The sequence below is a fragment of the Montipora foliosa genome, chromosome 8 (assembly GCF_036669935.1).
Source record: "Montipora foliosa isolate CH-2021 chromosome 8, ASM3666993v2, whole genome shotgun sequence".
In the NCBI taxonomy this organism is placed as follows: domain Eukaryota; kingdom Metazoa; phylum Cnidaria; class Anthozoa; order Scleractinia; family Acroporidae; genus Montipora; species Montipora foliosa.
In genome coordinates, this window is record NC_090876.1 from 11356985 (window position 1) to 11371984 (window position 15000).

General features: G+C 40.2%; 2 protein-coding genes and 1 long non-coding RNA gene across 4 annotated transcripts in view; 2 read left to right on the forward strand and 1 right to left on the reverse strand.

Moving 5' to 3' along the window:
• LOC137968084 (uncharacterized) overlaps positions 1–5935 on the forward strand; it is a 15004-nt gene extending 9069 nt beyond the window's left edge. The window contains exon 3 of the mRNA XM_068814707.1: positions 521–5935. Coding sequence (XP_068670808.1) covers positions 521–4755 — 4235 coding nt within the window. The 3' untranslated portion in view covers positions 4756–5935. The remainder of the gene's footprint in view (positions 1–520) is intronic.
• Positions 5936–6074: 139 nt separating this feature from the next.
• Positions 6075–10827, reverse strand: LOC137968088 (uncharacterized). The gene is made up of 2 exons (XR_011116621.1): positions 10586–10827; positions 6075–6808 (listed from the first exon to the last, which is right to left on the reverse strand). It is a non-coding gene; the product is annotated as an uncharacterized lncRNA (long non-coding RNA).
• Positions 10828–10860: 33 nt separating this feature from the next.
• The window catches only part of LOC137968086 (3-hydroxyisobutyrate dehydrogenase, mitochondrial-like), a 9155-nt gene continuing 5015 nt past the window's right edge, over positions 10861–15000 (forward strand). The window contains exons 1-5 of one of the 2 annotated variants that reach the window (XM_068814710.1): positions 10861–10991; positions 11076–11092; positions 12874–13073; positions 13375–13419; positions 14776–14897. In XM_068814710.1, coding sequence (XP_068670811.1) covers positions 10916–10991; positions 11076–11092; positions 12874–13073; positions 13375–13419; positions 14776–14897 — 460 coding nt within the window. In that variant the 5' untranslated portion in view covers positions 10861–10915. Of the gene's footprint in view, positions 10992–11075; positions 11093–12870; positions 13074–13374; positions 13420–14775; positions 14898–15000 lie in introns of both variants that reach the window. The other variant, XM_068814709.1, reaches the window with a different exon arrangement.

Here is a 15000-nt window from a genome sequence, read left to right on the forward strand (position 1 = left end):
AACGGAGGAAATTTACCGAGGTTAAGAGTTTATCCAAGCCGACAATTATTCGAATCTCGATTTTCAAATACAACTTATGACACCCTAGATTTTGGTCAACATTAGGACCTCCCTGTTCGAGAGAGATCGAGGTTGTCCCCGTTATTGAAAGGTAGCCGTTTTAAAAAGGGTGCTTAGACTAAAATACTGTTCTATCCGGCAGCGCTACTTGTAGACAGTCTTGCAAATGTCGAACACCGGTCTTTTGGTAAGGCTTTGCAATGTCCCGCTTGACGGTATTCCGAAAAGCTACTCTTAGGTCTAACTGGGCCTAAAACGTTATTTAATCTCAAAACCCAACCTTTGTCGGTTAGTATTTAATTTTGTATGCTGGACTACTAACCCCGAAAATCTTTAGTTACAAGTTAAAAATCGACTCCAGTCTCTCTCGAACAAGGTGGCCCTACTCTCGGCAGAGAAAAGCATTGGGAACGAGGTTGCTCATATTCTCTCGTTCATATATATATTCTCTGCTTTTCAGGATATGTCACCAAGGGAAGGAACTTGTACCTTTCTCGAAAAGGAAACGACACCTGGCCATGTAATCAGAAGAATCCCTGTAAGACTATTGGACGGGCTGTTACCTTGGCAACACATGGTGATCTAATTTACTTAGACGGAACAAACACCGACAAAGATCCATACACCTGTGATTCAGGAACGTTAGTGCATCCGGAAATTTACATAAATAAGAGTCTGTCTCTGATTGGATTTGGCAATCCGTTGCCCCGGATACGACGCTCTGGTGGATCATGTTTGGCATTCAACGGCTCTGCTGATGCCCTACACGAGATCAGAGCAAACTTATCAGGTATTGTCTTCAGTGGAAGTTCTTTGACTTTCCTGGAGACTTCCGCTTACATCCAAAATTGTAAGTTTGATGACAGCCACGAAGGTGTGAAGTTTACAATACATAAAATGATAGATTCTAGCCTTCATATCAAAGATGCGATCTTTTCTGGAAACAAGGCCGGCATCTCTGTTGACTTGCCTCACACCAATCAGGGTGTAAGCTTTGATTTAACTTTGGAAAATGTTACCCTTATTCATAACCAGTTCAGTTCCAAAGGTCTTATATCCCTGAACATGAAAAATGGCAACCACAATATCCACTTTAAGGATGTGACATTTATTGACAACAGTGCATCGGGATACCAATATGAAGCTACTGAATGCTTTGTTCAAAGCACACGGGCTGCTGTGACAATTTTAATCGAATCCAGCCATTTTCAAGGTCAACAAGCAAGGTTATTCGCTATCAGTGGATCGAACATTTCACTGTTCATCCATAACTCCAGTTTTGTTGGATACAAAGTTGGGCCGGCATATGGCCATGGCGGAGTCGTATATCTGAGCGGACCTGACCATCCTGAACAAAGGACCATCTTCCATGTAAGCGTATCCAATTCAACCTTCGTCAACACGAGCGCGGCTCAAGGTGGTGCTATCGATGTTGAAGCCATCAACGCTTGCAATATCAGCTTTCGAGATAGCATTTTCACCGGAAACACAGCTTGGGCGGGAGAAGGCGGAGCCGTGTTTATTGGCTCCTCAGGGCCGGTCTTTCATGATGATAAAAATCCAACTAACCGCACATTTGGCGAAGCTCTGAGTGTGACAGAACCAGATGGCTGCTATATCACAGTAGAACGCTCTACGTTTTCAAATAACGTTGCATCCTCCAATGGCGGTGCGGTCTCCGTTTCTGCAAACAGCGCAGCAACTATCATCCTTCAAAACGTGACAATGGAATCAAACAAGGCAAAGAATTTCGGAGGAGCCATATACGTCAGTGACTCTGGAAATGGTGAAGGCGAAACATTTCGCCCCACAGAACTACCAAATCTCTGCAACATCACGGTAGTACTGTCAGTATTTTCGAAAAACTATGCGCTCTCCCATACCGGCACCACTGGCGGTGCCATTTCCATATCTGGGGAAAAACCTACTGTTCTGATTCTTGCAAATGTGACCATGGAAGGGAATGGTGCCCAGTACTCCGGCGGAGCTGTTCACGTCGACACTGTTCTCTCAGCACTGAAGGTTTACGAGTCTTTCTTCTATAATAATAACGCACTTGGTCCTAGAGACGCTGTGGGAGGAGCAATAAGCATAAAAAACGTGAGAAATTATAGTGGCACGCCCAACCTTACAGTGGAACACTCGACGTTTTCAAATAACAAAGCAACCCATAGCGGTGGCGCTGTTTACCTTCGTGCTAACGAGAAAAGTGTTCTAAGACTTTCAAACTTGACTATGGAATCAAATACGGTGGAGTTTTATGGGGGAGCCATCGCCGTCCACGTAATTTACGCCATTGCCGTACACGATTCTGAGTTCCTCGATAACACAGCTCTCTCTAGTTTGGGTGCAGCGCTATCTGTAGATGACTCAACATTTTCCAATTGTTCTGCTAAACAAGTCGGAGGTGCTTTTTATCTGAGAGCTGATGCCATGGTAACAGTGGAAGTAAAGAGATCTCGGTTTGTGGGAAACCATGCGTTCAAATACTACGGAGGAGCTGCAGCTATTTTCGTGAATGGAGGGGCAAGTCCCTTGTTGTTTGAAGATACAGCATTTGAAAAAAACGCTGCGGTTTTTGGTGGCGCCGTGCATTTAAGCAACGGAAATGCAACATTCCAAAATTGCACTTTTCTCAACAATTTAGTACAAGTTTTAGGTGGGCATATACACACGGACCTCCAATCAACAAACCTCTTCATTTGGGATTGTGTTTTCAACCAAACTTTATTTAAAGTAGGAAATGAAAATTACTCTGCCGGGGCTTTTTTCATTGACACACAGAGCAAAGGATCGCTGGATATACAAAATACCTCCCTGACCGCCAACTATCCTGAAAATCACGATGTTTTGATAAGAAAAACAAATGGCAGAGAAGTCAATCTTGACAATCTGACAACGTTGACCTGTCCTGTGGGAAGTCAAATGAAGGTACTTTATTTTCAAATTAAACTCGAAGATCAAACAACTGTCACCATACTTGAGGTTCGATGTTTAGCATGCGAAGGGAATACCTACAGTCTGAATCGCGGCCGCGCCTTTGGCCTTCAAGAAGGACCAGAATTTTCCTGTCTTTCTTGCCCATATGGAGCAAATTGCACTCAAAATATAGTCGCTGAACCTAACTTTTGGGGTTTTAAATACAACCCTTCAACGCTGAAATTCATCACATGCCCATATGGTTATTGCAGCTCTCCCCACGAAGCAGACTTTCCCGAGTACGACAGTTGCCAGGGTAACCGTTCTGGTATCCTGTGTGGACACTGTAAAGAATCTCACACGGAGACACTTTACTCCGCAAGCTGCGCACCATCAAGCGAGTGTAAGGATCACTGGATTTGGCCCGTGGGTTTGATTTATGTGTCAATTATGGCATTGCTCTTTACATTTAGACCTCCTATAGTGCCCTGGATAAAGCGCCAGATCCTGTGGTTTAAAAGACATGATCCAGCTAACCAGGATGAAGAATTTGACCGCGGTTATTTAAAGATCGTTTTCTACTTTTATCAGGCAGCAAACCTTCTACTCGTCTCCGACTCAACCCTGCACATTCTCAAAACTGAAATTTGGGAGCCTGTCATCGGATTGTTTAACTTTCAGCAAAATATCTCACCAGTGTCAACTACAGGAGTGATCTGTCCCTTTCCTGGACTCAATGCGGTAACTAAACGGTTACTTTTGGCTTCTCCTGTCTTTGGGACGATGCTTATGATAGCTGTCTTCTACATGTTGCATTGGGGAAGTAAAAAAATTCAGTGCCGAGAAGCACCGCCTGTCGGTCCCTATATCGGCGGTATTTTACAAACCATACTGCTGGGTTACGCAACTATGGCGTCCATGAGCTTTGACCTGCTGACCTGTGTCCCCATTCGCTCAGAGAAACGATTGTTTTACGACGGAAACATTGCTTGTTATCAGCCTTGGCAATTCCTTTTTGTGGCATTTGTCTTTGTCTTTTTTGTGCCATTTTTGTTTGTCTTGATGTGGGGCTCTTTCAAGCTGTACAGAGGAACCGTTTCCGTGGCAAATTTCCTCCTTGCTTGTTGTTTACCTCTTCCGATTTTGCTTTACTGGGCGTACATCGCCCTTATTTATAGAGCGCCACCATTAGTCAGGCTCGGAGAACAGCCAGCAGGCCAGGCGTCAACTAAGATTTCAGTGGAGAGGGTTCTTTACGACCCTTTCAAGAGGCCAGAAGAGGGAAGCAGGTTCTCCTTGAGCTGGGAAGGCGTTATGATCGCCTGGCGGCTGATTCTTATTGTGTTAAATGCTTTTATCGATGATCCTCTGTCCCGTCTTCTCGTCATGACTTCGTTTTGTGTATTGTTTCTTCTGCTCCATTGCATAGCTCAGCCGTTTCGTGATGGTATTGCCAACACGGTGGAAACCATTTCTTTGCTGTGTGTTGTGCAGTTGGGTATAATTAACACGTTTTTCGCATCTTTCCATTCGCTTGGTGTCCCTCTGCAGGGCTCGAATCCCCTGATCTCTTGGGCGAGTGCCTTTCAAATAACAGAAATCATAATTCTCGGTTTTGTACCAGCGGTTGCCTGCCTTTTTGTGGTTGCTGCTGTTTTGTCGCTGGGTGGTCGCCTTCTTGTTGTGCTTTATCAAACAATTCGTCACTTGGCGAAACTTTGCTACAGCAGGCTTTTTAGGAAACAGGAAAACGAAGAGGCACCTCTCTTGGTCTAGCAAGCACCGATTTGCAACAACAACAACTTTTGTTGACCCCTTATACTTGCAAGCAACAGTATAGAGCCTACCACAACGAGTAGTGTTATCTTTGTCCTCTTAAAGTCAAAATGCATATTCTCTCAGCCGTCTTTCTATGCATTAACTTTGTTTCAGTACCAATAAGGAAAATCTGTTTCCAAATAAAAAAAATTCATTTCACTTGACCGTTTATAATTTTCATGAAGGGTATGTTTGATTAACAAAAAAAGAAATTAGATACCGGACACTCGAAGTGGTTAAGTGAACAATGATTAGCTTTACAGCCTTTTTTTCTTTTCAAAAAGGGAATTATTGCGATGATTTGTGATTACACTCGACTATTCCACAAATACATAATTTTTTTTTTCAGTGTCATCGTTAATTCTTACCGTTAAAGGAATTCTGAAAACAAAGTAGCTATTCCTATATCCTATTGTGAGAGTTCAAGAAAGCTCAAAAACAAGCCCAAAACAAGCTGACGTCTGCAATCACATTAGAGAAAGAACTGTAAGCCGCCATGAGACTGCGTGATATGTGTGGTGTATAAATCCTAAACCACAAACCATCACGCAGGGCGCTAGGTTTCCTTTAAATGAAAAGTTTTGAGAGTGATTTTAGAAAGAATTTGGGTCCTACAGTTTTATATGAAGTTTTAGTCAGCAGCCTTTTTATTGCTTTAAATCTAAGTCCTTTGAAATTATAGTTTAGGCAGATTTGTAGTTTACAAGTAATAAGCTGATGGACAGACAGACAGTGCAAAAATAGTTATCTATCCATGACTTGTATTTCCACGCGAATGTTTACTGAAGTGTAGTGTTTGTTTAAATGTCTGATCCAACTGGTTAAGTTTAAAATCGATTTGAAATCTTAAATCTACACATTTTTTTGGGTAAAACTTCGCTTTTAAAGCAACTCGCGAGGTCATGCAGTCAAACTTCAATTTGATTGGTTAATTTCGCTACACCTGTACCAATTGGTTGGAATTTAGCAGCAGTAATGTACAGTATTGTTCACACAAGCAATAAAGATTGGTTTTTCCTCGGCACTGATGCACAGTGGTTTGTGCAAGTGTTTGTTTGTTTGCTTTTTTTTTAACGGGGGACGATTTTTCCTTTCTTGGTTGCCGTAAATGTTCGCGAAATCGCCTTAACGTAAGTTTCACTGAAGCTTCAAAAGCTGTTTTGGCAATTCCTGGGACTAGTCATTTACATACTTCTTGGCAACTGTGGTAGATCGCCCGAGAAAATGATGGTGGCAGCTTACAAACAGGAAAAACCCAGTCAATAACTCTCACAGCAAAACATGACTACGTATATTTTTTATACAAGAAACTTTTCATTTAGCAACTTAGAAAGAACACTTCAGTTCATTTGAAACGTCTCACATCTTTTGGCATATTCATACATTTTCCTTCACTGTTGCAGCAGTAAACAATCCTACAGGCTGAACAATTGCAACAGCAAATGGTGAAATCACTGTTGCACTACAAACACAGGAAGACCAAACTTATTCTTAGGGCGCGTTCGATTGACCCTATTCCGGAATAAGAATACTTGGAGTGGTGATTAAAACGGTATGTTTGGCGCGTTTCAAAGCAGCAAGGATAATAAAAATATGTTTAAAATAGCATTTTAGCAGATGTTTGACAATTTTAATGTGAATCTCCATGAAAACGAAGGATTTCTAACTTATATTCCATGTATTCCTATTCCGGAATACAGTCAATCGAACGCACCCTAAGAGTCACCAAGATGAAACAGGGTGATAAAAAAAAATTAAATGTAAGTAATGTATTGATTTATCCCCCAAAATAAGATTTTTAAGACTTGCTGCAGCAACATTAGTGTCAACACTTTTGTGAGGAACACAACTTGAAATGCAAGTTTAGCCTGCCTGTGCATTCCTCAAAGATTGACGGCACACATCATAGCTTCACAGAAGGGTTTAGTGCAATCCCACTGGCAGCATCAGCATTGATGTCCCCCTCTTTCTTCTTATGCAGGTGCTCATTGACTTCTCGTTAGTCTTCTTTCTGCAAGGTAAAAGAAATGTATATGGTACTTGTATTCCAAAACTCAGTTCATCTTTTTCCTAGGGTGGCAAGCATTTGCCTCTTACATTTGACTTAAATAATATTGTGTGGGAAAAGGATATACACTTTATGTCCCCTATTGCTCAAAGGGTGAGTAAAACTATCCAGTGGTCAAGTGAAGCTATGATGCTCTCAGTTATGAATGAAATTTTAGCAATTACGTAGAGAAGCCTGAAAAGTTGTGACGCTCCAACCAACTGAGCTATGGAGCCACTGATGTTGGGAGTGGGTCAATTGTCGATAAGTCACAGTCAGTGGATAGCACTGAAGGCGAACTGTGATTGGCTACTCAAATTCCGAATATCCTTTGCTATTCACCTCCGAGCAACTTGCATGAGATTTGCGGCCAAAACTGTTGTAATCATTGCAGGAATAAGAGTTAAAATCACCTTTTTGTGCTTTATTATCTCACTGTTTCAGACTAAACCAACTATTCATCTCAGTGTCAGGTGGCTACATGGGCATAGCCAGGATTTTTCAAAGGGGGGGTCACACTGTGTCAAACAGAGGGTACTCGCTTTTTCGCAACCTGAATATTCTAGGTTGTTTGAGTAAAAAACGGGTTACAAAGGGGTGGTCACGGGCACCCCAGGACTGCCCCCCCCCCCCCTAGCTACGCCCTTGGGCTAGTGGTGGATATTTACCGAGTTGCAAAGTGGTCCTCTTAGATAGTATATGCACTGTGATTGGCTGATTTAGGGGGCCGTATTCTACAGTGCAGCCTGCTAAATTTGAAATTTTGATAAAACCTTCTCTGGCAAGTTTTTCATATCATTTATGATATGTAAACTTCCAAAACGGTTTCAATTGTGCAAGCAACTATTTAAAAAAGCCAAGAACATTTATTCATTTTTCGAATTTTGATGCATAATCCTCGTGGAGGAGTTGACCCTTCCGCTTGACTTAAACTAGTTTCCTTTCCCACACTCCTGATTACCTCAGAGATGTAACAAATATCTTACCAACCTTGTTTTCTTGGTCTGAACTGTAAGTTACACATCCTCGTTCTTTCTCATTGATTTATAAATCAGCAGGAAAGAAGTCAGTCAGTAACTTACAGTACAGACCTCAAACTTGGTTAGTAAGAGGTATTTTATTGATTTGAAATGAAAATTAGTAAGATCATCGCAGTTAGTTTACCCTGCAAGTAAAGTCTCATTCGATCTTCCTAGATAGGTTGGACAAAGAAATGCTCTGCCAGGCGGCTCGACATTCTTTGATTTCAATGCCTTTTTTGGATGAGTCAGTCCAGTTTTGACTTGTCAAGCCTGTTCTTTAATTTTTTGTGCATGATCAATTGCCACAAGTTATAAATATTTTTTAAAATTTACAACAGCATGGCAATTTTTAACTGTCTAAATTCCCATGATTATTTCCTCCGTAAGTTGGTTACAGAGAGTAGTTTGCCAGAAACCTATAAACTTTTTCACTAAAAAATGGAATGGAATTTAAAAGTATGAACTATCCTGAGTTTCCAAAGAAATGATTCCTTGGTTGTCGTGTGTTTGCCAGAGTTGTTCGAAAATATCCCACCTGCTTGTTTTCGTTTTGTGTTTTTGTGGTTACTAGTCATGCATGACTGACACTGCATACCTTATTACAGGAAATTGACGCTTGTGTTAATAAACATATTTGGATTCATGACATCCAAACCGGCCTAAACCGGCCAGACTTAGTATTTTACTCTGTCTAATGCCAGACGATTTTACTCGTCAGTGGGGAACCCCTGGGAGTCAATGGGTTAACAAGACTTCAATTAATGCAATTTGAAGGGAATATGCTTCCCAAGAAAGGAAATTCTTGAAAAAGAAGGGGTAGAATTTCAAATGTGGGAAATTAACACGTCTGCTACACAATAAATAATTTGTTGAGAACACAACGAAAATGCAATTGAAGTACAATAAGTGATTTACTAACGTGAATGATTGATCTGAAGTACAGTGCGCAAATACAAGTGCACAAACAAAATCTATTGTTTGGCTAGGTGAAAAAAATCTCTGGAGTGTGTCACACAGATTTGGGGGATAAAGGTTGTGGAAATTAACCTGCAACTTAATTAACAGTGTGAAATTAACTTAAATTAATGCAAATTTTTCTAAATTTCAAGAAGTGTTAATTTCCTATAATAAGGTACATTTGAATTTTTTTAAAACGCATCCTCAATACAAAATTTCAAGGTGGCTGGCAGAGTCTTCTTCCTCTTCATACATATCTTGGAAAATTGAAGAAGAGTCTGCAGGCAGGGTACAGTTAGTTAACCAACCTAAGGAGTTGCAAGGAAGCCTGCAAGACCTACACTTGCCCTACCAACTAAGGGGGTACCGGTATTCACATGACACCGGGATGAACTCAGACAGGCATGAGGGTGTATTGGCTGCCATACATTTCTTTTTATGTATTTACATGAGACCGGCCTGACAATGAATTCAGACCGGTTTGACTTCGTGTTGGTTACTGGACCGAGACGAGAAATTCTTGTACCCGTCTGAGTTCGTACTGGTCTCATGTAAATGACAACAAATCTCATACCCCCTTGAGCCACGTCCACACGTATCCTGATATTTTTGAATTTGGAACTTTTTCTTTTCGGATACACCTTCTGTCCACATGTATCCGGCAAATTCGCTGGTGAATCCGGAACTTTTTGAATACGCTCTCCGGAGTAGATATTTTTTAATCCGCTAGGAATCCGGAACAGTGTGGACAATAAATGCGGAATTTTTTTTATCCGAGATCGAGCCCAGTTCCTTACCGTGAAATCAATTCTCAAGGTGGCTGCCAAGGGCAACATTGTTTCTTTATGGCGCATGCTCTGTTACCTCTGTTTCCTTGAGGGGTCTTGAGTACTAGAGTGAATCTGGATATATCTCGGATACGTGTGGATGGGTATAAATTCGATTTCTACATGTGGATGGGAATATTTTTGAAACTCGAAAGAAAAAGTTGCGGATTCAAATATTTCCAGATACCTGCCTGTATGGTGAATGTGGGCCTTTAAACTGCAGCATGAAAGATGAAATGAAAGCTAGGCCGGTGACACACGGTTCAATATTTGTTGATCAATTTAATGTTGCAGCACACAAAAATTTGGTTTTATCAACGGAGTTGATAATGTAAATTGGCCACCGTACAGAGATTCTAAAAGCTGACGTTTCGAGCGTTAGCCCTTCGTCTGAGCGAATCGAGGGATTATGGCTTACGTGTAGTTTTTATAGTAGATTAGGAGCTACGCTATTTGTGGTAACATGGCAACGTGAAAATAGGAATATATTAGTTAAATGAAAACCGTTCGTTAATACCGTGAGGATTAAGGGTGCAGATTTGAAAGATGAATTTTTGTTCCAGATTCTTGCGGCTTTCCGTTGTCCCTAGATGTTGGGAAAGGCCGCAGATAGCCATGTGTTTTTTGGAGTGGTTGGGACATATGTACCATTTTAAAGAGAAAAATCCCAAATGCCACATTTCAAAATTGATGATCACGTTTAGGCGAACTCATGTTGTCATTGTCAAAAATGAATTGTAAACTTAGGTTTGAAAGTATCTATCATTGATTTTTTTTCAATTGCAATTTAGGGAAAAAAGTAACAGCTAGACTTCCCTGCGTGACATAGTGGACGGTTTCCGTCAGCTGTCGGTTCTTATTAAAACCACTGAAAACAGAAACTTACTATTATCTAAATCCGTCGATCTTCAACGATCAACGATCTCTTCTTATACCTGTGAAGTAGTTTGTTCTTGCTGTGGTTCTGCTGGAAATACACTTGCGGGAGAATCTTGTGTATGGCCCTCAAGGAGAGCGGCATTAGCCAATCTCTTTTTTCGTAGAGTGAGGTAATTTCCCCCTGTCATAACAAGCAGATAAACTGTCCCAACCATGCAAGTCAAAGTGACAGATTTCTGCAGAAAATCTGCAATTTTTGTCCATCGACTCATGGTTCTACGTTTTTTGCCAAAGCTTCCTTCCAGTCTTTCACGCTTGCCGCGAGGAAATGTCATGAAGCATACATAACCAAGGAATCTACGTAACATTTCGCGGGAGATCGCAAAATGGCAAGTTTTGGCCGAGCGAATTGTGCGCTTCAATCTTGCCTTGGAAGATCGTTGTTGTGGCGCTTGTATTCCAGTAAGTTACCTTTAAATTGGAAAAACCTTTCTCGTAATTTCTTTGCAATAAATTTCTAACTTTAAATTTACGATCTGTTTTCAGATGGCAGCCCATCTCAGGTTAGTCTATATGAAATAAAGACATCCCAAAAGTAACTTAACAAAATGTACTTTATCGTTTTCTTGATTTTTGCCATCAACACGACACAGCATCCTTTTCACCATAAATTATTGGTAGTGTTACTAAACAATTAAATATGAAGAAATATGAGGAATAGAGGAGTTTAAAAAATTAAAAATTTTGAGTTTTTACCTAAATCAGGTAAACGCTCGGTAGCATGCTTTGTTTTGAGCAGAGCAGTTTAAATTTCAAATTTTGTTACAAATTATGCGTGACATCTGGATTGCTTCTGAGAAACATGTCACGTACACGAAAATAATTATCGATTTGCCTTGTGTTTTCGAGTTCTGAAAAACCAATACATTAAGAGAAGTGTCTATGCGAGTGTTTTTAAGTTTAGCAGAGATAAAAAGTGCTTTGAGAGAGCCGGAGTAATTTATTGAATGGTAAACTATAATTTTATTTTTCTTTGCGTGATACGTGACGTGTTAACCAAGAATAGTCCTTTTTATAGTTATGTGCTTAGTTGCCTGGCCTTTTAATGAAAGTGAGGCTACAGTTGACCTTGTAATGATACAGACCTCCCTCCTTTTCTTATGTTAACGATGTGTTTTCTCTGCTAATTAGTTGGACTTTACATAAGAAAAGCAGTGAGGTTTCTATCAAAACAAGGTCAACTCCAGCCTCACTTTCATTCATAGGTAACTAAGCACACAACTGTAAAATGGTCTATTCCCGACCCTGAGGGACACACACATGCCAAAGAACTTTTCAAAGAGGCACTTCATCAAACACAAATATCATTGTCACTTAGTGTCAAATTATGAATGAAGCACTGATTCTTTGACAGGCAAAATGGAAAATGAAAGACTGAATTTTCTAATTTGAATATCTCTTACCAACTGAGTTTTAGGTCCGAACTGTAAGTTACAAATTACATTTTTTTCCATTGACTTATGCGCCATAAGGCAACAAGAAAAAATTGATAGGACAAGATACTTATATCTCTGAGGTAATAGGTGCACAGGAAAGGAAACTAGCTGAACTATTTGAAGTCAAGCAGAAGGTTCAACTGCCACAAATGATTGGCATGCATCAAAATCCAAAAAGCAAAGAAATCTCTTTGGCTTCTTTAAATGTAGTTTCTTGCAAGATTCAAACAGTGTCACAAGCTTTCTTTAAAAAAAATGGCATGAAAAACTTGCCAGGAAATCAAAATCTCAAATTAGCCAATGATAGCATGCTTACCATATGGGAATGAATCCTTAATCACTGAGAACCTTATAATAAAACTATTAAAGATATACTTTATAAAATAAAATTAGAATTTCCAAGGGGGAAAGTTGACATTTATATTGCCAAGCAGGAGTGGCATTGTGGTGAGACCAATCGCATCCCAACAATGTGGTCTGGGTTTGATTCCCAGACATGGTATCAAATGTGGGTTGAGTTTGTTGTTTATCTACTCTGTTCCAAGGTTTTCTCCGCGTGCTTTTTCTATCTGCTCAAAAACCAACCTATGATTTGATATGAAGGGCCCTCTCTCTCTCTCTCCTGCCCCCCACCCTGTCATTTTGTCACCCAGCCCAGACCTATCCCATGTGCTTCCAGTATGGTGTCGGATACGTGTTTCACGGCAACGACAACTTCTACCTCCTGCAAGCAGCTTTGATTTCTGTACAGTGTCTCCAGTTAGTGCCCCCGCACTAAAAACAATTGACACTTAAAATTATTTTGTTTTTAAAATTATTCTAGTTTTTCAATTTTCTTGATTTAGCAGGAACCTATTGGCTTTATTGGCCTTGGTAACATGGGAGGTCCAATGGCTAAAAATATTCTGGATGCAGGGCACAACTTATTAGTCCATGATGCACTTCCTGAAGCTGTAGTGGATCTTAGAGAACTGGGTGCTGCCACAGCTGCCACGCCCAGTGAAATTGCATCAAAGACATCAACAATCATCACCATGTTACCATCAAGGTAAAGTTTTTGGGAGTGAGTGACTAAGTTAAGCCTTATGTTTGAATGGTGCTCTCAGAGTTATTTGGCTGTGGTCTCTTTTTGGCAGTAAAGGAGTATCAAGGTCGGTATGAGAAGTACCATACCAAGCTCTTTCTCTTGAGCTAGATGTTAAGACTTCTCTTAACCTCTGGAATTGAATGGTGTTTGGGACCACCAGGTCGCTTGATAGCTCTAAAAAAACTGAGCAATGCAATTATTAATTTGTTCATTTAGTAGGTAAACCAGGTGTGTAGTTGATAGATTATCATTTGTCTTGCAGCCCACATGTTAAAGAAGTTTATTGTGGCAGGAATGGAATTCTAAGGTACACTCTGAACATTAGTGTCACATAAACTGATTAAAATATTTTGTATTAAATTTTACTGTAATAAAAGTTTGTGTCAAATTTGCTTATTCAACCTCTCCTCCCCAGGGTCATATCTGGCATTTTGATAATTATTTTAGTTTGAGTGGACAAGAAGCCGCTTGAATGATAGGGTCATTTTATTACTAAAAAGACCAGAATGTTGTTTTGTCTGGCAAATCTTACTGATGATTCATCTTTTTATTCCCCAGGATTGTCTATTGTCTCCTTTTTTAAGGAGAGGACAAATATCTGAATAAGGAAGCCTTCTTAGAAAGCTTTCTGATCTTGGTTACTGGGGGGCTAATGTAACAAAATCTTGTTACAAAGGAGAGATTGTGCGACAAACCAAAAGGAGGTTTCTGTGACATGGTGTTTATTAGCCAGTATCAAAAATACCATAATACTGTTTGTTTGACCCTCCAAAATTTTGCACAAGCATTGTTTTTATTTTCTCTTGGGACTTACAGTTGTCCCAAGAGAAACTGGAAACAATGCTTATGCAACATTTTGGAGGGACAAACAAACAGTATTATGGTATTTTTGATACTGGCTAATTAATTGCTATGCTAGTTTTCAGGAACTTGGTTCTTATAAAGGGCCAGGGCAAATGGCTTCCACATATGCTTCAACTCCCGTTCAATTTTTTTTGTATCATGTTTTCAACACATCATCAACATTTGATTCAGTCCCAGGCTACAGCTGCGGTTGTTACTATACATACGGACATGATACATCATCGAGAGATCGATTAGTGGACACACTTATACCCAACAATTTGAAAGAGGGAAGCAAATGGCTTGACAACTTCTTTCAACATTCGTGAAAACGAAAGAAAAGTTGAATGGTTGTTGAAGCAAAGTTTAAACGCTTTGTAAACTCATTCAACTTTGATTCAACATGTTTCAACACGGTTGAAAGGGGCCCGGGGAGCAAAGAGTTTCAACATCGCTGTTCCACAAAATCAAACAGATGTTTCAAAGCCATTTGTCTGGGCCTAAACTTAGGGCCGATTTACACAGTACGATTTTTGTCGCATGCGACAACGGCTTACGACGGGCTCACCACATGATTTACGATTGTTGTGTACGTCAGAAAAAATGTCGTAGCATTTTAAAACATGTTTTAAAATGCTGCGACAATCGTAAGTCATTTCGTAGGCCTGTCGCAAGCTTGTTGGATGCGCCAAAATCATACCGTGTAAATTGGCCCTTAGAGATACAGTGCCAAGAAACTTCTCTAGCTGGTAGCAAAAATGTATGAGTAAATTAGTTAGACACAACATTTTCTGATAAATATTTATTTTTTAAAAACAAGTTCTGTGAAGCCAGGAGCATTGTTGATTGACACAAGTACAATTGAGCCTGCTGTTGCCAAGGAAGTGGGTGAACTTGTGGAGAGCCAAGGATCGACATTTTTAGATGCACCAGTATCCGGAGGTACTGGTATTGCCTTTGTGACTCAAGCTATACTTCTGCCCTGGTAGTGCTATGAGTGATGGTGAAATGTGAAAAAAAAAATCACACAAAGAAAATAAATGTG